The sequence below is a fragment of the Megalops cyprinoides genome, chromosome 6 (assembly GCF_013368585.1).
Source record: "Megalops cyprinoides isolate fMegCyp1 chromosome 6, fMegCyp1.pri, whole genome shotgun sequence".
In the NCBI taxonomy this organism is placed as follows: Eukaryota; Metazoa; Chordata; class Actinopteri; order Elopiformes; family Megalopidae; genus Megalops; species Megalops cyprinoides.
The window spans coordinates 24,988,340-25,014,776 of record NC_050588.1 but is presented as its reverse complement, the minus strand read 5'-3'; the positions used below and the strand labels follow the sequence as shown (position 1 = coordinate 25,014,776).

The 26,437-nt window shown below is 38.1% G+C and overlaps 3 protein-coding genes across 4 annotated transcripts in view; 2 read left to right on the top strand and 1 right to left on the bottom strand.

The window, feature by feature from the left end:
* Positions 1–494: 494 nt before the first annotated feature.
* Positions 495–2,877, bottom strand: gpr27 (G protein-coupled receptor 27). Its single transcript, XM_036531702.1, has one exon. It carries the CDS (start codon positions 1,889–1,891, stop codon positions 764–766), a length of 1,128 nt encoding a protein of 375 aa, XP_036387595.1. The 5' UTR covers positions 1,892–2,877; the 3' UTR covers positions 495–763.
* Positions 2,878–6,507: 3,630 nt separating this feature from the next.
* eif4e3 (eukaryotic translation initiation factor 4E family member 3) lies at positions 6,508–17,747 on the top strand. The gene is made up of 7 exons (XM_036531181.1): positions 6,508–6,802; positions 9,606–9,678; positions 10,001–10,095; positions 11,668–11,728; positions 11,843–11,909; positions 15,011–15,166; positions 15,587–17,747. The coding sequence occupies exons 1-7, from the start codon at positions 6,630–6,632 to the stop codon at positions 15,631–15,633; spliced, it is 672 nt and encodes a 223-aa protein (XP_036387074.1). The 5' UTR covers positions 6,508–6,629; the 3' UTR covers positions 15,634–17,747.
* Positions 17,748–24,675: 6,928 nt separating this feature from the next.
* Positions 24,676–26,437, top strand: part of foxp1b (forkhead box P1b) — a 166,014-nt gene continuing 164,252 nt past the window's right edge. For both annotated transcript variants that reach the window (XM_036530883.1, XM_036530881.1), the window contains exon 1: positions 24,676–24,746. The gene's annotated coding sequence lies outside the window, so the exon portion shown is untranslated. The remainder of the gene's footprint in view (positions 24,747–26,437) is intronic.

Here is a 26,437-nt window from a genome sequence, read left to right as displayed (position 1 = left end):
ATGCTCATTTCAGTCCAGTACAGTTTCCTTTGCACATTATCAAAACCAAACAATTTACTAATCATCTATCATAGTTTATTCTGGAATACAAATAGCACAAACATCTTCCAAAAGCATAAAGGACTTTCAACCATCAATACTAAGTAGGTTTTTTCCTCAATGATAAAAAAGATAGTTTACATTAAAGGGAATGTGAAAGGAAGCCTTTTTGTCAAAACATTTTCAAAAATCTAATACATTTACTGTCAGAAAAAAAGGAAAACTGAGTTGTGACATTTTGTCCACACAAACAATGCTAGGAAGATCTTATCAAAGATAATACATAAAAAGTTCAAAACAAATGCAGCAAATTAGCTTTACATCAACATAATACATGATTCCTCTCGTTGAAGCGACATACACTCACTTTTCGAAGAAATACTTTTGAAAGAAGCTCATTTGTTAGCATTTGTGTAAAATATATGCATACAAATCTTTTTAAAAAATATGGCGTTTTTACATTTCATGAGTACCTGCAATTTGGATATTGCAAAAATATGGCCTTCAGGGTTTAATCTAGGGGCAATATGGCCTTCAAGGTTTAACCAAGGGGCAACATAAATAGAAAAAGACTCACCAAGCGCAACAATAATGCATATCGAATATTTTAAGTATTTCAAGGAACAAGCAATCGTCTAAAAAAAGAAAAACTTAAAAGCGCACAGATTTGTCTCTGAATTATTGTAATCAACTGAACTCCAGTGATATAGGCCTGTCACATGGTTTAGATAACGCAATACGACTCCATGGGCGTTTGTGTGCTCAAACAGCATTCGAAACGGGCTCTGAAACGAACCCTTAGCTCCTTGTTAAATATAAAACAAATAATGGGATTCACCCCTGCTTGCGCGAACGTCATCCACACCGCAGCAGTGAGGTACACTTGTGGTATGGCGCTGGCTTTCACGAATACTCGAAGATAGCAGGCGATAATGTAGGGGGCCCACAGCAGGAGAAACGCCAGAGTTATCATGTAAAACATCTTGCCGATCCGTTTTTCCATCTTGAATTCATCCAAGACGAGAAGCCTCTTGTTGGGATTGTGCAAAGCTTGTCTGATGCCGACCAACGTCGGTGGGGTGGGACCACGTCCAAATCCTGCGATCCAATTGGCGGCCGCTTGCCCAGTGGCACCAGGTCCGTGGAAGGTCCAGTTTTGGCTTATTGCCGGGATCAGCTGCGCAGGTTTCATCTTGCGGTGGTCATAAACAAAAAACAACATCTTCATATAAACCACGTGTGTTGTTCCCACAATGACTGCCAGCATTAACATAAAACCTAAGGTGTCGTTCGCTTTCAGGTATCGGTGCTCAAAAATGCACTGCTCTTCCTCCCGAATGAATTTGTACGTGCCAACATCGAACACCGGAGGGAATGCCATGGCAACGGAGAGGGTCCAAACCATGCAGATAACAGCCACGCAGGTCCATATTGTCATTCGCTTCGAGTAAAATCTATGGTGCGCGATCGCCATGTATCGAGTTACACTAACGCAGAAAAGCATAAAGGCTACGTGGAAACAGAACAGAACCGACATAAATGCAATGATTTTGCAGCTGATGATGCTGTAGGTCCAACTGGAACCGCTGGTAATGGATATCATCACGAAAGGAAAGCACACAGCTGATCGTATAATGTCTGCCAAACACAGGTCCAGAAGGAAGTAATAGGGAGCTCTGTGAAGGCTGCTGTCTTTCAGCACCAGAAAAGACAACAGAATGTTCCCTGCCATGCTGATGCAGATGATCAGACCGAGAGAGGCCAGTTTCACCGCAGAGGCAGTTATGGCATAATTCTGGAGCGAAGGGCTGCTTTCCCCCGGGTCGCTTGTGTTCGCCATCTGTGCAACCATAGTACTGTCAACAACGTGCACCCTATATCAACCCACATCAAGCAGACCGGCTTTTCCCCTCAGATCACCAATGTATCAATGAATAATCGAATTAGAAAAGCAGTAAGCTATACGGACGATAAATGATGCATAGTCGTTCAGATTTACAGTGAGTCAGAAAAAAATAGAATTAGCGCTTCGCTAGATATAAAATCAAATGCATCATTTATACTTGTCCAGAACATCATTTTATTCGGACCTGACATCCATCTTATGAAGCGACGAGATCACCCTTGTAGGCTACATGTCTTTTATATTCGTCTTCCTCGCATGTCCTGCATTTTGGAACACAAAATATTTCCCTCTATTGGTACATCTTCCATCTTCCCTTTTGCAAAAGAGCGAGCGATGGTATTGTGTTTAAGCGATATACCATCCCCGCCAACCATCTTACAAAGACTGGTTTAAAAAAGAAAACACATTTTTTCCAAATTCTCCATTCCCCCTCTTGGTGTGCATGCTCACTCGCCTTAAGGGAAAAATATTCATGCGTAAGTCAGAAGAGGCCCTTATAAACCGAAGCAGGCAGCATATTTAACCGGAAAAAATTAATCAGTACCTCATAAAGTATGAATAGGCTATGTCCAGCCGACTAGGAAAGCGAACAGCTATATTAAACGGTACCTCTTATTTTTCCGCTGTTAAAAATCTGAACTTCCGGTGACAGGTCCTTGCTTTGTATATGACGAGTTTAAAGTAAGACAGGGGCTGTTTGTAGCCATTAGCTTGTGCTGTACGCCGTATATTAGAATTTTAAAAATGTGCGACCCGTCGCTTCTTCACTGGGGAAAGTTGTCCCAATTCTCAATCCGCGTACAAAAATGACATAACGAAATAATTGGACCCTGCCTCAAAAGCGGCTGAGCCATGGGTTTCTACCCATTGCTAAAAAAGCTCCGCTTATGAAATCGTTTCTGTCTGAGAGAACAGAAGGCATCACCATGACATTATGCTGGTGAATCTTTAAAGGCACAGACATACATTCATTCCCGCATTCTCTGCAAAGTAAATCTGGCACAATTACGTCTGTTTATAAACACATTATTAAATGTGAGTTACGCCTTGTTTTGAAACTGGGTTTCATTCAACCAAATCTTTCTCAAAGCTGCTACTATGTTGTTATAGTAATACTACTACTACTACTACTACTAATAATAATAATAATAATAATAATAATAATAATAATAATAATCATCATCATCATCATCATCATCATCAAAAATTATAACACCTTTGTTTTGGTAACAACCATTGTCACTTTGTCAGAGCAGGTGGAGAAGCCAGAGATGCCCTTCCACCTTTAGAAAGACCACAGGTGTTTTTTTCATACCTATGTTTATAAAACTGGGACAAACCTGTGCAATTTCCAGAAGATTGTTTTTTTTTTTTTTTTCATATTTCATTGTAGTCTAAAAGAACATGTTCCTTCTCAGTCTGTGTGAGTTAACAAAACAAGACTTTCATCTTTTAGAAGCTAGATATACTGTACCTATATTGTCCATTCTTAATGCTCAAGTTGCATTCACTGAGTCTGTTGTGTTGGCAAGTTTTTTCTTTGTTTATTATTTTTTCACCATGCGCTTAGGTAATCTGCAGAAGACTAGCCTCTTTCTTTCTGATTTATGAATAAATTACCTGTCACCTTTGGTGCTACTGAAATTAATACTCAAATGTCTTACATTTTTCAGTCACATTGACATGACTAGTCATGTTGTTTATACCTTCATGATGACTAAATAAAATTATCACTATCCCCCCATGCTTCACATACATTGAATGTCACCTGAGACATTGACACATAAATAATACATACAATAAAATAAGATATGAAATTACAATTAAAATGACACAATTGAACACAATTTTTTAATTAAATGATGCCATCAGTGTCCTTAATAGTAGCAGTTTGAATCTGACTTTGACACAGTAATCAACACACATTGATAAGGCTATTTTAATTTCTAACAAAGAAAGTAATCAATATTGTTATCTATGCAACATAAGTCATGATGTTAATAACAATATTTTTTGTTATTATTGATGTTTTTGAAAAAAAAACCATAGACAAATGAAACCATATTGACAGACAGAAACAGATATGGGTTCAAGGTCTTCTTCTCTACAGTATCTAGACTTGAGAGCGCAATAACCCCTAACTATTAATTAAGATTGCTTTTTTGTGTGTGAACTCCCCATGACATGGTACCCAATACTTTTCATTCCCTTAATCCATCAATTACTCCCTTGCTGGTACATCCTCATTCTGCTAGCTGTTTAACTTTCATTCGGTTGTTCATACAGCTGTGTTTTTCTAGTGCCCCCTGCAGGGCCACTTGTGTAACCAGGAAAGGGAGGGCTGAGGAGCATTGCGTCTGTTAAGTTCCCAGTGGTGCTTCATATCAAGTTGTGTATATGACTGCCATCAGCACAAGTGCTGAAATTATATTTATCTATGGTGCTTCAGATAGTGTAGCATAGTGGTTAAGCAGCAGGACTCGTTACCGAAAGGTTACCAGTTTGATTTCCCATGGGGGCACTGCTGCTGTACCCTTGGGCAAGGTACTTAACCCACAATAGCCTCAGTAAATATCCAGCTGTATAAATGGATAACATTGTAAAAATCTGTAATTGATGTAAGTCACTCTGGATAAGAGTGTCTGCTAAATGCCAATAATGTAAAGTAATCATACAAGGTCAGGTTGGGCAAGTTCGTATCTTACTTCCAATTCAGGTTACCTTGTGGTATGACAAAGTTGCTTCTTGTTACACTCATATCATCCCAATTCGTGATCATTGAAATGTGATACACAAATAAATGAATGACTATTAAGGGAACTGTGGCATGTGTAGATTGTAAACTAAACAGTCTTCTCCTAAAGGGTGTTCATTACTGAAGTTTTGCCTTGTAGGAACCAAGGCCTGGACCATATTTCCCTCCTATTGCTCCTTCTTGCTGAATTCTGTTATAATTTATACCAATGCTGAACACAGGGGGGAGTCGGAATGCACATTACCTATTTTCCTCTGAGAATGATACAAATCTACTGTGTTTCCCATACCAAAGAACAGTTATCAGCCACATTAGTCCCCTCATAACAACAGCCTCTGTCTGTCTGGTTGCCTGCTATGTTTCCAAAAATCAATGCACATAAACAGTTTAGAATAATAAAATTGTGTGGTTAGTAAGTATTTCTGTACTGTCATTCTGATAAGTAGAATTTTTTCACCAATGTCTCAGTCCTGGTTATTGCCATGTGGTGGACCTGCATATTGTACAAGGGGAAGAGCAATATCGCAAAGGGTGTACATCATTAAAGAATGTGGAAAAAGTTACAAGTTACTTGTAAAATATTTAATATTAGACTGTTCATTTTACATGCTTGCTTATTCATTTTACATGCTTACTTATTTGCATTGTGGCCAGACAAGTGTAAAGAAATTCCTTCTCTCTTTCTCCCTCTAAATAGGTGGCCTGTCATATGTGACCGTATGCTTTACATCTGCACAGCCCACTTAACACAAAATACATTTTACATAAATACAAAATTCAATGATTAATTTCTCAAAGGTTAATGCTTTAAATGTAAATGCCAAACTGGTTAGCCTGTGGCAGACATATTGCTTATTATATAATGTTGTAATTAAAAAAGATTTTAAAGTCTTGTGCAGTTGAATTTGTCCATTTTAGGCCATTCCTATTGGTCTTTGATGAGAAGATGTGCTATAAGTGTTATGTGTCGCATCCACAGTAGTAGTGAAAATTATGAATAAACTCTTATTTCTTTCTATCATGAAACATGAATTTGTAATTTTTGAAAAGCATGGGTAATTCAAAACTTGCACTCAGAGATCAAAGAGTGTCAGACCTCATTCCTTTGTTCAGTGTAAATAGGACAAATTGATGGGTTTATGATGGCCATGATTTTGACATAATGAGATATATTGCACTCGTTTGATGGAACTAAGTGCAATCATCATGAATATCACGTTTTGTGCAAGATAGCCCTATAGTTCATGGGAAGTTTAAATGTTTTTTAAACTATCTATCCAAAATGGTAGATGATCCAGAATGACAGAATTAATATTACTGCAATTAAAAACAATTCTTTATCCTTCATTAACATGTCTGTCGGGTTTAATGACTATTGTACATTCATACTTTTTGAAACAGAAAATACACTATGCAACCCAATACAGTGGTCAGACTTGTCTGGTACACACAAAAGTTCTTCTTGGGATCAATGTTTTCCACAAATGCACAAAAGACCCCAGTTTATAAATAGCCAGACTGTGTATAGGTCAAAGTAAAATCCGTGTAGCATTGATGTAAAAAGACCTCCACAGTATTTGCTAACAAGATGCTGCTGATGACTGTCTATTTCAGAAGTGAACAATGTGGCAAAATAATGGGTGAAAGGTTTATTATTATTATTATTATTAACAATAATAAAATAGGGTTCCAATACGTACAGTGCTTGCCCCATCACTGAAGTTGATCAATATGGGAACGCAGTGTGCGCTTATGTGACAGCAAAAGAGAGAGGGAGCGAGGTACCGTGACGTAGATTGTTGTTGTTGTGGTGACGCGGCAGGCGGGCAATGAGTCAGCGGTAGCGACAATTTCTCCGGACGTGGAAGTACTGATCTCACTGTAAAAATACTCGCTCGTCCCAGTGCGTTAACTGATTTTGCGTGGAAAATGGCGGTTCCTGCAGCCCCAGATCTGCAGATGATCACAGAAACACAAAGCGGCCCAGTGAATAATCCAGAAAACAGTATTGATATCGACGAGAGAGAATTGGAAAACATAACAAACGAGGAAGACGGAACAGCGCTTCCCTTGCATTCTCCATGGACTTTTTGGCTTGATAGGTAACATTAGCTATGCGTTTCTTTTATGATTTGTTGTAGCATTGCTAACGTTATCTATTCCCACACTTGCTAGGTAACTAGGTAAGAGTAATCCAAGTTTAATTTGGAAAACGACAAGCTAACTCAGCTAGCTAATACCACCAGTTAGCTAGCTAGCATCTAACGGCCTACCTTAGCTTGCTAACGTTAAGTTAGGTCGCTAGCCAGCTCGAAATACGAAGACATTCTCCTTGGCTTGCTTACTAGCTGGCTAGCTAGCTCATTATAGACAACGTTAGCTAACGTATTAGCTGCATTGTCTGTTTTAGTAGCTGGAGAACAGTAGCTAACTAACACTTTATTAGTTAGCTTTATGGTGTCTGGATTGATATAGTACCATACATCCACTATTTTATCTAGCTGTCGTCAATTAACAAGGAGAATCTGTCCGAGATAGCAAGCTAGCTAACCTTGGCAAGTGTTATCTAAGCGATGGAGACCTTGTATCGTGTAACATTAGCCAGCCAGCTAACATTAGCTAGCTAATTTAGTTACATTTGTTGCATAGTTTGGTAACGATAGCTGACAGATAGTTTAGAGGCTAGCAGCACATTAGTCTTCGTTATCATTGTAGCTGGTTGGCCAGCTAATGAGTTAGTTGGGTACAGCAGTTATCTGGCTAAACATGCTATTTTGTATTGTTAAATACACTCTACTGGTTTGTAGCTAGGCAGACTAGACAGCAAGCATTATTGTTTTCGTCGAAGCTGGCAACTAGCTATCTCTTCTAAGGCATTTCCCGTTTATTCGCATCAATTAAGTTAACGTTTTTATTCCGCAGTGTAAGATTAAGGGTCATCTATTTAGATTGTTCTTAGAACATGAGTAGGTTAAGTTAGATCGGCTTGAAAGTAGTGTGTGAGCCAGCAGTAAGAATTTTGGTTTTGGTTGATCCGTGTCACCCTGTTTAAACCTGACACACTCTACAGACAACATTACTCTGTGCTACTTGAATGCATGTTCTCTTTGTCCTGCAGTTTTAAATCCTGTCTGGCAGTGTTGATTTTGGTTACTTTGTGTCACGCTGCTTAAACCTGACCGTCCGCTGAAAGCAACAGCACTTTGCGGTACTTGAATTGATGTTGTCTTCGTCTCGAAATATTTTATCCCACACACAATGTCGAGAACAGTGAACGGCGAACTATGTTAAGAATGTTTTCTAATAATATGTTAGTCGACCATGATTTGCCCAACGCCAACCCAGCGCTGGTGTAACATGATCATTGATCTGGCTGCTCAGTGTCAGGATGTTCATGGAGATGAATGGTCTGTTGTATGAGAAATGTACTTTTTGCGCGTCAAATAAAACTACCTTATCCAGCCAGCTAACTGCAATTCTGTATAAGTGGAAATATGTGTGGCTATTTTAGTACGTCGTCAGTATGACGTCTAATGCTAATAATGTCAGAATGCAGTAAGGCAGTTGAGTGATAATTGTAAAGGACAGACGTCTGCAAAATGTACGTCTCCACATAATTGCTCGACGGGGGACTTATTTCTGGCCTCTCTCCAATTCGGTAGTTTGTCACGTACTTTATACGTTGTTATATCACGTGTTGTCACAAGGGTACGACTCTCACTGCTTGTAACAGGAAAAAGTTGATTGGGTCATTGCGGTATCTGCCGATATTCTCTGATCGACATCGAGGCTGAATTTCTCATGACCTGACACAGCATGTCGCGGCGGATATGAACACTATCAGCCCATTAATATGCATCATGCTCATGATTCTCAGTGGTGCAGGGGGGAAATCATGGATTTTTAGAAGTCTGACAATAGATCTCCATAAGGTCTTTGAAACCATTAGAACAAAATGCAAGGGAATAATGTAGAGTGCAGCTGACTGGAGGCCACAGCAGCACAGGTTACAGTAGTGCCTGTCTGACACATTGAATAATTTGTCGGTGTGTATGAATAATTGTAGAATTACATAATCGGCATGGTCAAGAGAAATTTCACTTGTTACTCTACCAAGGTCTTGCAGGTTCAGGGACAGGTACTTTTGAGTGAGACAATTCACCAGAATTGCGTCAGTCAATAGATTATATCCATTTGCATAAATTGATAGCATGGTTATGGTTAAACAAATTATAATTTAGGACCACGGTTACAATTATCCTAATCTTGAATAATAGTTTGCATAGAAAATATTTACCGAATTGTTGTTGAACTGTGTTCAATCAAATTCTAAGTTGTAGACTACATTATTTTATGTTGGTTGAGAGTTATAGTTTTTAAGGTACAACTATTAACTTAAAATAACTTTTTTGCTTTGTTTTGGCAAGCTACTCATTTCGTGTAAAATTCTGCCCTCTAGTGTATCAAATCAAGACAGCATGGAATATTTGTAATTTTCTGGATTGGTGCCTTGTGTATTTAAGAAAGTGTGCAGTTTGCTAACCCAGCAACTTGTTGACAAACAGAAAGTGGTCAAAGTCTTTTTTAGTAGGTGAACAGACCCCAGGCTGATCACATGTCTATAGCCTGTCAGATCTGTCTGGTCACCTGCTTTATTAAAAATAGAACCTGGTTTAATGTCACTGTCCTCAGGAGCAAGTATACCAAATATTTAAGTCAAGAAAACACTCAGTGCTGGGAAGGACATAATATGATAAGTAAAAGGTCAAGTAAGGAAAAATGCAGTGTAATATTCATGTTGATGTTTTAACAGAAAATAACATGTTGAAAAATTACTGTCCAAAAACAAAGCAGGCAAATAAACTGCATAAACTGCATGCTTGTTTGTCTGTGTCTCTCTTTGAGGTCTTTACCAGGGACAACAGCAGCAGAATGTGAGTCAAACCTGAAAAAAATCTACACTGTGCAGACAGTTCAGGTAAGGGGCACATGCACAGCATGGTTGTATTGAACTACTGCGTCTTCTGGGTTTAGTGTCTACCAATAATAACCTGTGTGCCAAATGGCATAATGCTTTCATCAGGTGTTTAGCAGATTTCGGACTCCAGAGTGATCACTGGTTGCAAGTAGAAATAGGTAGTAAGAGAAAGGCCAGTAGTGTTTTAGGCTATCTAGACGCATACGTGTCAGATGGATGAAAAATAGATCTGCATATTCATTAGTGTTATTAAATATGGCAACAATGACAATTTCTTGGCCAAGTATGAATGTTTCTTTTCTTTTTTGTTTTGTGTTAATAGTGTTTCTGGAGTGTTTACAACAATATCCCTCCAGTGAACTGCTTACCACTGAGGTGTAGCTATCACTTAATGCGTGGGGAACGGAGGCCGCTGTGGTAAGTCTACACAAGTATTTTTAAATGACTGTTTTGGGAGGTATATGATATTAATGGCCAATTCAGTATTTTTACCGAAACACAGTATGTTTATGTATAACCTCTTTGATGTAAATTATGATTGTGTATCAAACACCTAATCATACTTTCAAAATTGGTCAATAAGCATAGAATGGGAAAAAATGCTGATATCACCAAGAACTGAGTCTTTTCCTACCTCTGAAGTGAGAATAGGTTTTGTCTCGGTAAAGGCAGGATTGTTTTCCTGTGGGGTAAGGATTCATGTAGAGATAAGCATCAGTTGAAGTGATCCACATGTGTATCCCAAGCACAGTCCTGGGCCCCCGCTTTCTGTAACTCACTGCTCCAGCCAATATCATGGTCAATTTACTTAATTGGTTAAGTTACTTAAAATGTTCATTTAATTACTTCTGAGAGTTTTCTCTATATAATGATTTAAACTGAGCAGTAAGACTTGGCTCATTAATATCTGCTTTATTCCTGAACTCTTCATTTTCCAGTGGCAGGTGTTTAGTTTCAGCAACCAGGTGTCCACACTCTCAGCATTTAGGACTCCAGGGTAATTCCATCTGTCTTATCAAGTAGTCTGTCAGCCAAGCAAGGAAATTTAATCTTTTTTTATATAAGGCATTGGCACAGAGCACATTACAGAAAATCTGTAAATTTGTTGTATTCATTTTTGTTTGTGTAATGGTTGCCTGAGAACATATCTGATTGGTTTGCAAGTCCTGAATTTCGGGTGTGCATCCTCTTTGGCACGTATATCCGTTTCACCCACAGTGGGCATCATGGCTGGGCTGGACGTCCCTTGTCATGGGCATCATGACAAGGAAACAAACCCTGGCCGGCCTACCAACCGCTAACCCCAGCAGATCAAAGCCTATTTATTTTGCAGCTGTGGTGGTCATTTTTAGTAAATAACACAGCTGGTTTCAACCCTCATCCTGCATTCAAAGCGAATGCCTTGCACACTGAGCCAGTCGGGACTCAGAAGGCAAATCATTTTAAGTGGCTGTTTCATAAGCAAGAACAGTTAGTGCTCATTACATTAGATGAATGACAATTGCAGCTGGAATGAAACAGTATCCGCAGGGCAGCCCCAGCACTGAGTTTGAGAAGCTGTGGTCAGTGGGGGATATTTTATTTTTTCAGTATTTTAATGTAATGCAGCGTACCTCTTCTGAGGTAAGCCAGTGTTCTATGTCCACATAGAACTCGGAATGCCTCATTTTGCTGTTTGAGGCTGCCGTGAGAACTGAAATGCCTCAGAAAAAGGTATACTGTGTTTGTGATTCCCCATAATATGCCCATCTCCATAGCTATTTAAAGCTCTTAAAGCCATGTTCAAGTGGCCAACTTGAAACCAAGTCAGCACCCAGGCAGAATTGTCAAGAGGGTCAGTTCTAAGCGTAACATGCACTATGACCGAAATTTCAAGGTTCGTTCAGTACAGCGCATAAATGATTACCAAACTATCAAATAAGAGATTTTTTTAGTGGTCCCCCTTGTAAATTACAACGTGTAAATCTTTGTTTTCTTTATGTCTGCTAGGGAAGAAGAAAGCAATGCAAAAGGAGGCGTATGGAAGATGAAAGTTCCAAAGGAGAGCACTGTATGTTTGAAAAGTGCCTGTGGTCTTAATTTTGTTTCATATTTTGTATCACATATTTAGTATTTTTTCTGTGTGAAACATTTATTTATAGTGCTTATATATTTGTTTTATTAGGCTGCTGTTTGGAAGGAATTGCTACTTGCTACCATTGGAGAACAGTTTGCAGATTACTGTGCGTCAGGTGAGTCCCAAGTCAGTGTTTGGAGTGTATACAGTAAGTAGACAATGGTATACATTTTATAAGTTGTAAAGGTATTTGTAAATTCCAAAATGTAAGTTGTATCTATGTATCTTTTGAAACGTTCTTTACACTATCAGCTTGGTGCCAGGTGAAATCATAATTACTGTCCAGGCAGCTCCAAATCTTCAGTGTCCTTTACTTGTGTGATGTGAGCTGCCCAAATGCCACTGCTAACTTGAAACTGATTAGTTCAAGAGTAAGCAAATCAAGAAAGTCCACAAGACTGTGCCACTAATGAAATATATTTCAAAATATTAACTTGGTGAATATATAATATGAGTAATAGGTGAATTCACTATCTCTGCCTGTAATTCATTCATGCTGTAACAAAATTCAGATCCATATTCCCCAGAAATCTAGCCGTTGAGCAGTCATTTATAATCTTCTGATTACAATTCCTAAATCATCTGTAATTGAATTATTTCTACAATATTCTGATTGCAATAGCTGAATCATCTGTCATTAAATTATTTCTAATCTTCTGCACATCATGGCTGTTGACACATATTTATCACTTTTATTTAGCAGCATTCATTATTATGTCAATAATTCATTAATGTTTTGTAGCAGTATGATTTGTCACCTGGGGATCCATTTCTGATTTGCAATCAGCATCAAACCCTGAAATTTAGTCTGATGGGGGGGTGTCCACATTAGCACAACTTTTGGTGGAGTAGTAATACTGTTTTCAGAGGAGTTGTGAACTACTCGGGGCGGGGGGAAACATGTTTTCTTTTTGCACTGATTGTCAGTTTATCATGGCTGTCATTGAGTGCAACATGTTTGTTGTGGCATTTATTCTGTGAACATGGTATGCTAGTGGTGCTCTTGGATTTTCTTTATATATAAATCAAATGTTGATGGTACATGTTCTATTCAGTCTTTTATTGAATTGCTGGAGGTATTACACCACCATTTACTATGTGTATGGATGCCCATAGCAGCTGATTCAGACTTGGGGTACATGTGTTTAAACCACGCACTTCCAGAGAATTGCATGTCTCTACTACTACTAGGAGCATTCAGACATGGGCCACGTAAACTCCTATGTGGGAAATGCATGTTTAGGGTGGAGTTTTCCAAAAATGTGGGCATGTTGCTCGAAATGAGGGAGTGTGTCATTATTTTCAAGGTACGCGTATTCTGTCTTAACATTGATTGTTTTCTACCTGCAAAAATTTTGCACAGAAGAAGAAATAAGTCGGGCACCACAGTGGCTGTGTGTCACAACAGCGTTGTTGGTAACTAGACAGGCAAAGTCCAGTGAAACTGAACATAGAAACATACGTTTCAATTTGACAATATATTAAATTTTACATTTAAATCAGTTCATCCCATTTGATGACCCTACGGAATTATCAGAATTGTCAAGCAATGCATTGATGCACCTATCAATGAAATATTGAATGTTTATGTTTCTTGAAACACAACGTAATTTTCTCTCTGTAATCTGGAGTTTGGAGGCACAGACTGCAAGAAACATGCAGTAATGAACATTTGACTCAAGCAGTGTGATAAATTGATTTGGCTATCCTAACATGCTCATTGGTCATATGTGCATACACACTTGTAATACCTGCAAATAATGACCCCCCATCATATGGTGTTCTATAAAAACAAACGTCCTGTGCCCTGTTGGTACTATGCATTCATGAGGTTAGTGAATCAGTGGTAAAATTGCAGGTTTTCTCCGAAAACAATAACTAGTTAGCTATTTACCAAGGGAACACAAACACAATTTTATTGTAGCACCTTGCACTAACCCTGTCATTTGCAAGTTGAAATCCACATGACAATTCAGATATCTGTTTGACAGTGATGTTCCCTATGAATTTTAACACTAGCCAGCTCCAGGCAGGGCACAAAACTGTGTACAGCTGACACAGTTGGATCGGTCAAGAAGGTGTCTCGCTGCTTAGCGAGCTAGAGGTCTGGAGCGAAAAGTCTCGAAAGACCGCTCTCACAGAGCAGTGAGTGTGGCACAGAGGAAACTTCAGCCACGTCTGTATCTTATAGTGTTGACAGTCCAGTGTTTTCCTTAGGATAAAGTGCCAATTTATGACTTGTCTTCTTTTTTGAAGACCAGGAATCTGCACTACAGTCTCAGTTATGCTGAGAGAACAGAGCTGTTGGTCCTGGCCAAGTAGTTCCAGTTAGTGTTGGGGTAGTCATTGCATATCTCCAGAAGCAAGGGGCATAGTTTGTGTAGCTAGCTAGTAAACCTAGCTAGTTACACAAACTATTTCCCAGCTAGTATGACCTAGCTGGGAAAGGAGATAAAATGGGGCACATTTCATCCGACATGCAGCGTCTCATCCTTATAATACATTACATTTTAACACTATCTTGTTTGAAAGGGGTGAGCAACATGTCAATTCAGTCTCAGTAGCATTTGCTACAATTGGAATGGTAGCTAGCCACCAAGGATACATTGAATTTAGACCCATTCATATTGGCGATCATAACAGGACCATTGTATAAATACAGTTACAAATGGAAAAAGCACACAGTGCCATGATAGAGCTGTCTGTGAGAAAATCTAACAGCCACCAAGCTCCAGGCACAGTGGCTGAACATGTGGTTTTCTAGGGCAATATACATTTATTCACAGCACACAACTTTGTAACATCCACTTTAAGAGATACCTTAGTGCGTAAATTAAGTGAACCAAAAAATGCATAAGTGATGTCTGCAAAAATGCTCAGCACCCTTAAGTCTGAATCAGCCTCATAGTTTACTGTGATTAAGGTTTCCAAGGGAATGTTTGCCCTAACACATGGCCCTGTTAAATCAAGTACCAAATGTGTTATGGCTTTTCCTCAATAATCACTTCTTAATTACAGCAAATGGCCTTATTATGCCATAACTACAATCCCCATAGCGACACATAGTGGATTTCAGCTGAGTTACATTCTGTAAACCTCAGTCATTCAAAAAAATTTGGCCCTAGCTAAAGATAAAATTTTTCTTGGTGGTTAAGCAGTAGAAGGTTTTTATGTACACAGACTGATTTAATAACAGTTTCTCTCCTCTTTGTGTAGAAGATGAAGTCGTTGGGGTCAGTGTCAGTGTTCGAGATCGAGAAGATGTAGTTCAAGTCTGGAATGGAAACGCCTCTTTTGCCAGTGAAGCAAATGTTTTAGGAAAGATATATGAACTCCTCCCACACATATCTTTCAAAGCAGTATTTTATAAACGTAAGTTTGATACCTTCTCAAGCTTCTCTTGCTGTTTCCACTTTTACAATAATGTTAGTTTTCTGTTATAATAATGCACATAAACATACTTTGAAGTTGTTTGAGTCATTTAAAAGTCTGGTAGGAACTATAAGTTTCTTGATTAAATATATATTAATGTAGTTGTATGTAGAATTTTAAATCGATATCACAAAGTCAATTTTAAGAGTAACGTAATGTATGAAGCTATTAAATGCATTGGTCATTTAATAGATGGTCAAGCATTTGTTTTTACTGGGGGAGGGGGGATTAATCTTTTCTAGTGCTTATGTATTTTTATATTATTTTTAATTTATTTATTTATTTATCTATATTATTTTTATTATATTTACCCCCTAACAGTATTTGAAGATAAACTTAATGTATGTATTTCTTTTTCAGCTCACGAGGAGCATCATGCTTTTGAAGGGGGGCGTTCGAGACATTAATTGCTAATGGTTTTACACCTGGTTTTTGTTTTGTTTTGCTGATGGATTGAGCGTAGATATTGGACTTTTCCCTTGCTTAAACACTACTCTTTCTCTTCCTTCAATAATCATTTTACAACATCTCAGACGTGGAAACATTAGAGAATGTTAGATATATTTTTATAGATTTGGATGGCTCAAATTTCAATCAACAGACTTTTTTTTGGTTATATGCACTGTGGAAAATTTGAACACTTCAAACGGAGCTGACCATATATGGTTCTCATAATGGTATAGATTAGCAAGTTTTACATAAATTGATTTTGCCTTGTCCTCTCGCTTATGTCATTACTTTCAGAGGTTTGTTCTCTAGAAAGGAGACAATGCCTTCTCTGAATGCAATGCCTCAACACTCTCACTGTCTCCTCCATGGCTTCATGCATTCTACTAGATGTATCCTTGCACTTACCAAACATAAATGTCCTGCACCTGTTTTCATGTGAACACTTTTTATTAGTGATTGTCCACTATGTTGACAGTATGCTAAATCTGTTTATTCTATGTGTGGTACCAAGGGATTTTACACATTTGCAGTAATACCTCCTCTTCAGGAGCCTATGTGCAATAGCAGCTGTGAGCGATGCCCATGTCATGTCCAAGCTCTGTGAGTGTCATGACGTCCACTTTGTTCCTTAAGAAAAAAAACATGACTTACTGTAGTGATACATACACAGCGCATTGCTGTAATTATTTTTTTTTACACTTATATTACGGTTCTTTTGTCTAATAAAATTTAAATGGTAGGGACATTGCACAGTATCACCTTCAGTATAGATTTAGCTATTTTTCTTTCTAAAATTGTCATTTATATAATTAATTTAAAACTGTGAAATATGTGCTTATAACGAGATTGGCATTTGTTGCTATTACTATCTACCCCACTACTTTAGTATTGTGGCTTTAAATACATCATTTTAGAAATTATGCAGTAGATTACATATACTATGTAAAATATATCACTTGGTCTTGTATATTTCTAGTATTGAAATACATTGTGATAAGTCTGAAGCATTTATGTGAAATTGTTCATGTTTATATCATACTAGATATTCCCTTTTTGTTTGTTTTTAATGTACTGTATCCATAGATGGTATTTAAGGGTGGATACTACACATAGAATAAATCATTTAACTTACTGGAACGAACACAGAATTTCCCCTAATGTTAACCAGTCTGTGGGTTATATTGTTTGTTTGCTCCTGCTGTTACGTTTCTATTACTGGAAGATCATGCTGCCCACTGCTGTGGAATCGCTGACTTTTGTTCTGAAATGGAATTGTATTTTTAAATATTTGTATTTCAAATAAAAGAAACGTGATGGACGAACTTTCAATGGACGAATTTGACAAAACAATTCTGAACATCTGTACATGTAACATGAACATAAATTGGAATAGAATGTCCATTTCTTTACTCTGTACCAAAGAGGTGACTCTTTTTTTTTTTCTTTTTCTACATTGGGTGCAGAATAATCCATGCCAGAGGCAATGACTGCACGCTCACCCTGCCAAACTACTTACTAGGCCGCCTGTCTAGTTTAGCAAATGTATGTTCGTAAGAACAGTGGTAGACCGGTTTATTGTGTATATTTGTATAGTTTGTTCCTTTGGTTTTGTGTAGTCTGGACTTTTAAGAAAGTGTATTTAAACAAAAGAATTCTATAACATTTAAATGTATTCCTGAATGTTGCTGGTGCATTTTGTTTCAAGTTCTGTTGTCAAGGCAGATAAGGTAAGTGTGAACCAGCCTGTTTTGTGACTCAGGCTGTCCAATGTGAAAATGCACTAAAGCACAATGATGTTATCAATTAATCACATTTTAGGGAAAGACACATCTGGCACATACAGCAAAACCTTTTTTTAATAGCAGTGTTTCCTATGTTTTGAAACATTTAACAAGATGAGTGCAGGAATGGAGTGATGTTTTTCTTACAGTTCACATCCTTCATCTTGTAGTCCTGATAGTCAAATCTGAGACATGCTGACTATGTTTCTCTATTAGAGTGGTGCCTTAATTTCTCCCAGGATTTTAATCTTAGAATGTGCTGCCTATTCAACTCATGTAATCAGTTTTAATGTATATGCAATGTTTTCTGCTCGTAGATTTTGAAATATTGAAAAATAAAATGTACAACTTTATGTCACTGTGATTGCCTATGATTATTGTATATTCTGAAAAAATGGAAGTGTTTCATGGACTAGCCCACCCAGCATCCATAAGTGCTTTTGGCAACATGAGAAGTGAATTATCCTGAACAGAAATTACTTACTTGCCTGAATTTTCCTATGGTGTCTTCTCCATCTAGTGGTCAGACTTAAAAGTGTTTAAGAGTGCAGTGGCGGTTTGTAGAAACTACCCAAGCACTTTCAGCCATAGAAGACAGTAGCTTTGACTGTGCAAAATTGCTCACAAATGATCAATGTCCGATATATAGTGTTATTGGTAAAGCCACCACTTTGGTAACAAATGCATTCCTTTTTTTCAGTTGGAGCAATGTGGCGCAGGTGTTCTGTGCATTTTGTGTAGGTACGACATAAGATTCAGCCAAAGTACTGGAGGTTCACCAGACATGAGGACACCCCAGTAAAGAAAGACACTGGGAGCTGATTTATGGGAGTCAAAAGAGTCCTGATCTTTTCTCTGGGAGGCTTTGTCTCCAGTCCTCATGCAAGGTTTCCAAATAGGAACAGCTATTCTATTTCCTGGTCCTGTCTATCCCTTCACTAGCTCATTGCATGTTAGGTAGATACCAGAACTGAGTAAGCTGAATTTTTCTCTCTCCTCTCCCTTGTCCCTCTGAACACTTGCACTTGGCTTTTTCCTTCCCATACTCTTCTCACTTTTATACCTCTACATTTCATGTGCTTGAATTCACTTCTGTTCAGTCTCCACCACAGTTTCTTATTAAACCATTTCATGCATTTCCTTGATCAGATGGAATTCTTTCTGTACTTCATTCTAAGGTGATCTTAACAGGTATCAGACACTTACAGGCAACAGATACTTACCTCAGCTTATCCGCCCCCGTTCATTTTTCTCCGGATTTTTCCCTCTCCCCATCCTCTTCATACCTGCATAGTTAGACAGAAGTGAATATTGCTACTCCCTCCCCTACCATTGAAGTCACTAATCTGGGTTAATGACATCTCTGGCTCATTCTCTCTGTTCCTCCCCATATTTCCCACACCACTTTCTTGTCATATCTCCTGCCAAAACCTTACATCCGTCCACTCCTACCTTTCCTTCCTGTCTGATAAATTTCTTCTAGTTGATCTATCGACACTGCAACCACCACCGTTTTTCATCTCTCACTTCTACCTTGTCATTTTGTGCACCTCTGTACCAAACACTGGTTGCACGTAGTAGTCTGTGAAGCAAGAATCAAGATTGACAGCAGTCTGCTTTAAGGCAGTCTGCAAGAATCAAGATTCAAGGCAATCTGCTTCAGTAGCTTATCACTCCTCCTCTTATCAGTCTCTCTTCAATGCTGATCTCCACTGTATCATATCTTCAGTTGATTATGCTGCTGCAACTAACATGACATGCAGTTTTTTTTCTCTGCTTTCTCTTTTACTCTCAGTCGTCTGCCTCTTCCCTAGTACTTGCTGTCTGCTGTCTGTCTCCTTTCCTCCAATAAAACCTGTAGTACTTATATTAGTAATATGTGTCCTCTCACAACTTTTCCTGAATCTGACTGACTCATGTACTGCATTTGGTTCTTTCTCTGACTCTGTGTCTATTCTTGGTTCAGTAGACCTGCCACTTGCCAGCATCCTGCACAAGCATCATATGAGTCCTTTTCCATGTAATCATGCCATTTTTTTCATCCACGTACTAATGTACTAACTTCCTGTACTAATGCATCCATTATTTTTCTTATGTCCCATTTTGCTTTCAGTTGAAAATAAGTCTACTTGATCACTGAAATTTCCAGAATTGTCTCTGTATGTCATCTCCTGAAAACCATTGAATGAGCTGCCCTCTGTCATTTTTCTCTGTTTTTTTACTCTTGATGGTCTTTGATCTTGAGTTCAGTGCTCTCTGTTAATGCAATGTGTCTGTGCATCTGGTCAACTCCTGTACTCTGGGGCCTGTCACTGCTTCCCAAGGCCTTTCCCATCATGTCTATTCTGTCAATACATGATTTTTTTTTCTCTACTGATCCTCAGGTTTCTTCTAGGCTTCCAGTCCATCTCATAGATCGTGTAGATCTCATACATGTCCTCCATCTGAAACTTCTCTAAGTCTCACCTTCTGTGTCTTCCTGCTCCTTCATCCCCCCTCTTTTGAATATGTCACTTCTATCACTTCCTCTACCTTCCCCTTCATTTTGCTACAAACACTGGATTCTTCACTTTGGATACAGCTTTCATGCAAATTTATACATGCCCCTCCCTAACATTGTGTTGTTTTTTTTTTTTTACTGCTTTTGCTGTTTTATGCAATCCTGTTAGGAATTGCAAGTTGCACGTTAGGCTTGTCTCGTCATGACCACCTCTTCAGATACATTCACACACAATTGCTTGCACTGCAAGTCACCCAGTGCACCGTGGTGAAGTGGGCTCCAGTTGAAGGATAGGTGCTACTCTGCTGACATAATCCAAGCAACTTGCAGGTGCATAACAATTTGCAGAGTGCCTGAGAGCTATGAGATGGGCTGCAGTGTGGTAATAAGGTGCAGGGCCTCCTCTCTTGCTAAAGTGCAGTTCTTCAGACCACAACTCTCCCCTCTCCAAACGTAAGGACAAGGAAGTCTCTTCTTACCTTTTGTCCCTTCATCTTTGTCCCTTAAACATGCCTGGAAAAATTCTTTATATTGTTATATGGGGTGGCAGTGTAGCATAGTGGTTAAGGAGCAGGACTCTTAACCGAAAGGTTGCTGGTTCGATCCCCGTTGGGACACTGCTGCTGTACCCTTGGGCAAGGTACTTAACCTGTACTTCCCTCAGTAAATATCCAGCTGTATAAATGGATAACATTGTAAGGAACTGTAACCTATGTAAGTTGCTTTGGGTATTGTTTTTAACCACAATTGTTTTCAGTTTCTTGTTTGTCAGTTGTTCATGTCTGATATGTTGCATCTCATTTCAGTTAAAATGGAATATTTAATTCAACATTTTTTTTGATACAATGTATTGCTATGCATTGTATATCACACTGGATAATTGTGTTTGCTACATATCATAATAGCCATGATGATGATGATTAGGATATGTTCGTTAAAGCCTTTCTTTGCATGACATGAACAGCCATCTGTTCCTCTGGGTCAATTGATAAGATTGTAGATAAGTGATTTACCTTGATTAATGCTTTACTTTATTGTGGAACAGTGTTACTCTAAAATCTCACACCATGGAGAATGTAATCATTTAAAGGGACATCAGCATGAAACAGTTTCAGTACAAATAGGATGTCCTCAGCTAAACTGATCAGAGAATATCTTTGTTGCAAATGATTTCTGACATCACAACTTATGTTAAATATGAAGCATTTTATTAGTACATGCATTTGTATACCGTAATTTATAGGAAATTTCATTTGACCCCCTTTCTTTGCTGATTATATGATTCTGTTGTACTACGTCTTCATTTCACCGGTGATTTCAGTGGATGCACTCGCTGGTGAATTCTGCTCTTAATTTATGAGAACACAGCAATCTAGTTCTATTGTTCCTCCATAGCTCACTTATCCCACAGCAGCAGGGGAGAATATCATTTGAAAGGCATCCCTTTGGAATTAGAGAGTAGATTCTTTTCATTTGCTTAATTACCTAATTAACAGACAGCTAATTACTTTGTTGTGTGCATGAGTGCATATGGAGAGGGTGTTACATAACCGATAGTAATCCTCAATTAATTTATTTTAAAAGAAAGCTTACTTTATCAAACCATGGCCTAATCCACAGAGCATCTGTAATGTCACACCTACAAGATGTCAAAAACAATGCAGACAAAAACATATTTGTGTCAGACCCCGTTGAGATGACTAGCCCCATACAACTACCGATAAGTCAGTTGACTATTAACTGGTTGACTTTGTAATTATATTTAATTGTCTTTAATAGATCAGTGTTTGGAATTAGTGTCACATGAGGGGGACTAAGCTGTAAGAGAGATTTTTTTATTTTTACTTTTATGATTATATTTGTTAATATGATCTCCAAGTCATTATAAAAAAAAGACTGTTGCCAGGATATGTAGTATGTTTTTTCATTGTGGTATGTGGCTGAATTTCTCTCCTGTGTAATTATAACTTTTCATTGTTCAAATGTATAATTGTATCAGCTAATATCTTTCTAATCTGTCTAATCATCTCTCTATTGATATCAGATCATATTATGTATTCTGTCCTACTGTAGATTTTGCATCCTCCACACACATCCAAACCTTCTGATCTACAACATAAATTGTAGTTTTTCCTCCATTAAATAATTTACTGTCATACACCTACAAATCTGAAGTTATAATTATTTTATATTACCAACCACACTGAAGGCAGAGGCCTAGAATCTTTCATAGTAAGCCTTTCATAGTAATACTTCAAAACAAACCTGCTTGCATTTCTTGAAGTTGTCTTCAGACCACCTGAGCTGGGGGCAATGCTGTTATTAATGTGATTCTCCGATAGATTTGCTAGCTTCAAGCTGCACAGCATAGATTTCATCTTTAAGGTTTTATGATGAGAATATGGGACAGAACCCGATGTCTCATAGGTACCTGTACAGTGTGGAAATATTGTCTTATAGGTCTTGCAATTAAAGAGAATTTTACTTTTTCTCAAATTATTTAAATTACTGCCAGTCTTTTTGCTGAGTGCAAATATAATTTCTGATCAAGAGAAATGCCACTAATCAGTGGATTTATGTAGAGACAGGGAGAGGTTTATTGTAGGATGTTAGTAGGCAAGGAAGGCACAGACAATGGACAAGCTCAGGCAATGTTTGCACATGTCTATAAAGGAAGATACATGCAAATCTGCCATGCTTTCTGTGAAATCCAGAGAACATATTGAGGTTTTGTGCAGCTGAGCATGCACAGTGTGGTGTGTCCTGTTGTCATTATATTAATACTGCCAGTGATTAACACCAGTAACTGAAGTAAATTACATGTTAAAATGAACCATGTCTTCACATTTTCTGCTCCACAATCAGACTCCTTTTGAAAGTATTTTTTTTTCTGTATAAACTTGACTTGCTTCTAATATATAGTTACACTTGCAAGGTATAGTAAAATTTGAACACATCGATTATAATTTGAACTTGAGCCAAAACCTCAAAATGCACATATGTAGCACCTCTGGTGACATAGCCTAAAGCACTGCACGTAATGTCCTTTTAACAATAAAAATGTAAATGCCGATTGCAAGTTCACAAAAAAGTAAAGTTGTGAATTATGTTTAGAGAACTTGATTTTTCACATTCTTGCTAGACGTCTCGTGTAACAGCATGTGGACATGAATGAAAATTGCAGTGAAAACTGACAGGACTGCTCCATTAAAGTCTAGTTTGTACAATAAATTTCCTTTAGATCTTGCAGATCCCAGCCCTCTGCATATAGGCCTATCCTTTCATTAAATAGTTGCCTCTTAGTTTCTGTCAGAGGGTGGCGCTCAATAACCAACTAATAACATTTTCCTTTACGCGAACAAGCTGAAGAACCGGCTGGAGCTCTCTCTCTCTCTGATGTGGCCATGATATATTTACCGTCGTTTATAATTAAATGAACTGTGCTTTTCAGACCTTGATCAAGGACGGTAAGACTTAAAATATTTTACTTCAGCTTTAGATTAATGTTGCTTTCGACGAGTGTTAATCGGACTACTGAACCGACCAGCTATCATTCTCCTCTTTAGGGGGAAATGGTTGAATTTGTAATTACTGCCATAATGACTTCACACCTACAAAGTGTATTCTCCTTCGTCGACATAAAGTGGTATAATCTTGTTCTAGAAAGATGGCAGTTTTGCAGGTGATAGTGGGCCTATTACTTTAAGGGGAAACAAGTTAATAAGCGAAATAAACATCAATCATGGATCTTGAATCTAGATGTACCTTGATGCTTATTAATTTCATGACACGCTTTTTTAAACACTGTGTTTTACTATGTTTGATGAATACCATTAAGAGTAGTCAAATTGTTACAACATTACCCCAAGGATATCAGCAACAGGAAACTTGAAATGTTACATTCTAACGCCCCGGTACGGTGGTGACTGCGCCCACGACGTAAAGAGGCGAAAGTCGGGTATTTTCTGCTTGCATACGATCCTTTATGTTTGCAGCAATGCATAGGAAAAAGCAACAACAAGAATATTTGGTTTCTAAACCGTGGGGCTCTAGATGGTAGTTTCCATAAAACGGCGACAAAATAAATGGCATTCCACACTCAAGGCTGGCACTTTCTTCTACTTCCTTGCACATGGGTTTGTCCTTCTATTGAACTTTCACCTCCCGAACTTGCCTCCTTTCATTGGACAAAGTGCAGAAAAAAGGGAACGAAAGCTCCTTTCGCTTCGATTGTAATTAGCTAGCAAGCTAGCTTACAGACACTTTCACTTTGTAACAATCGCTTTTCTCAAATGTCGACCCTTTCCCCTCAAACAAACGCATCAATGACCGCGTCTTGCGCCTAAAGACTGTTGTCAGTTTAATTACCCGTCTACTTTTTTCCTTCTAGATATTCAAAGAAGATCTGCAATGAATGTTGTTTACCCAGCAGGTGGATATGACGTCACGGACCTGGAACATCAAAAAATAACAACAATCCAAATCCGCGATTCCCCTTTTCTTTCAAGGCGCATTAAATTGTAATAACACCACAAGGAGCTCGCCTTCATATTCGAGACAGAAGGTGGTGTGAAACTGTAGATTCTCTCTCTGAAACGGTGCTTTTCGTGTAGCCTATCCTGCAGAGATTCCTTGTTGCAGTTAAAGTTAGTCCCCTAAGCGGAGTAATATTGTTAGTATTTACAGTGTGGTTGTTGCATGCTTTCTTGGTATACAAGATCGCATGTGTAGTTGAATATTTCAAGCAGCGAAATTTGTCTTCTACGTTGATCAACCATTTTCGCATTCGGTAAGTTGATAGTCTTATGTTGGTCGCTTTTGTGATAATGATTCTCCTGCTGTTTTAGCGCATGCACATGGAGTTTGCCTTTGTTTTCCCTCTGTTTTGTGGTTATTGTTTAAATGGCGAAATAAACAAACAACAAAAATTTAACATGAGGCAAGGATGGCTGCTGAATATCTTGTCCGATGAGTAAAAGGGGCGATGGTTTATTTGTATGGGTCAACGATGGCACGACAACAGATATCGGGTCTCCTACTTTTTGGAAGTTAGCAAGTTGTTGCACTCTATTTTCTCTTGATTGTGAAACCTCAAGTTGATGCTCATGAAAAAAATCCTAGGCAAGTAGGAAGTGAAATTAACACTTACGAAAAAGCATGCATGGGACAAACATCACTGAAACTGTCGAACTTTATAAGAGTATATCCGACGGATGGAAGTTTAAGTGCCGTGATTTACTTTTGGACTGAAACAAGGGACCATGGGGCTTTTCTCCCCACGTGTTACGTTTTAAACCACAAACATTGCATCTCTTCCACGCTACAAAGTTTTTTAGTTGGCGCACTAAGTCACTAACGGCAGCATCTAACCCGTATGTGTTAATAAGGTTAAAAGTTGGACAGTTGTGTAGCTAATTCAAACAAATAACAACAGTGGCTCTTATAAGCATAGCTAATACTATTTATGCTTTTATACAATATAACTTCGTGAAAGCTATTGCATCCGTCTTGAAAACGCATTTCCGTCTCTTCAAATAGTAAGAATACATTCATACATACAGAATAAATTCATTTAACGTGGACATATTTAAGCACAGCAGTAAATGTTCGATCTTTCAGACACGGCGGCAAGGGTGTATGAAGAAGTGTCGAGTTGCGACAGGACTGTTTATACGGTTTCTGAACAAGGTAGCTCTATTCTTTCGTAGACAGTTAGCTTTCGTCTTTTTGAAAAATATCACAGCGTGGATATAGTCTACTTCTTTTTGTCAAGTCACCGGGGTTAATGATTCTTAATGGTGCATTTAAGCTCATTATTGATACACATCTTAGGTGTGAATCTTGGTCACAAAACTGTGCACATTAGGCTACTGTCGCGGGCCGATGTATTGTGGATTTTTTTTTCACTTTCTTAGTCATTTTCATACATCTCGACGGGACTGTGTCATACTTGAAAAGTAGACAACTCTCATTGTCTTCCGCGCATGTTTGTGAAGTTGGCTCTGCACAACACGTACACTCAACGCCTTCATCTGAAAAATCTTTAAATTGTGTGCATTTATTTCTTAGACAATTTACCGGTCTTAACATGTGACTGTTTAGTTAATAATGTTGGATTCCTTTTGAAACAACTGGGCTAAATGACTAAATGCACCTCTAAAGAAAAACTGAACTTGAAGGTTGCTCGCTTTTTTTTTTTTTTTTTTTTTTTTTGGAAGACTACAGCGAAGTTATCTTCTTATATTACGGGATTTCTCCTGTAAGTTTGACTGATTTGAAATGCCACGGAAAATACTAATTAAAACAATTACCAACATTTGTATCTATAGAAATAGAAAATGTAGAAATATAAAGGAATAATAAAATAAAATACATACGTTGTATATATATGGCATACATCTGTGAAAATCAGGTATAATTATACATTTGATTGAGGTATAGTTTGTCACCACCAAAGACAAGCATTTTGAGGTTAAATTA

Bases quoted from the DNA above. Each gene is read 5' to 3' on its own strand.
- gpr27 (XM_036531702.1), bottom strand. From the start codon at position 1,891: ATGGTTGCACAGATGGCGAACACAAGCGACCCGGGGGAAAGCAGCCCT.
- eif4e3 (XM_036531181.1), top strand. From the start codon at position 6,630: ATGGCGGTTCCTGCAGCCCCAGATCTGCAGATGATCACAGAAACACAA. The intron at 6,803-9,605 runs GTAACATTAGCT...TCTCTCTTTGAG, and splicing joins TGGACTTTTTGGCTTGATAG to GTCTTTACCAGGGACAACAG. The intron at 15,167-15,586 runs GTAAGTTTGATA...TTTCTTTTTCAG, and splicing joins CAAAGCAGTATTTTATAAAC to CTCACGAGGAGCATCATGCT.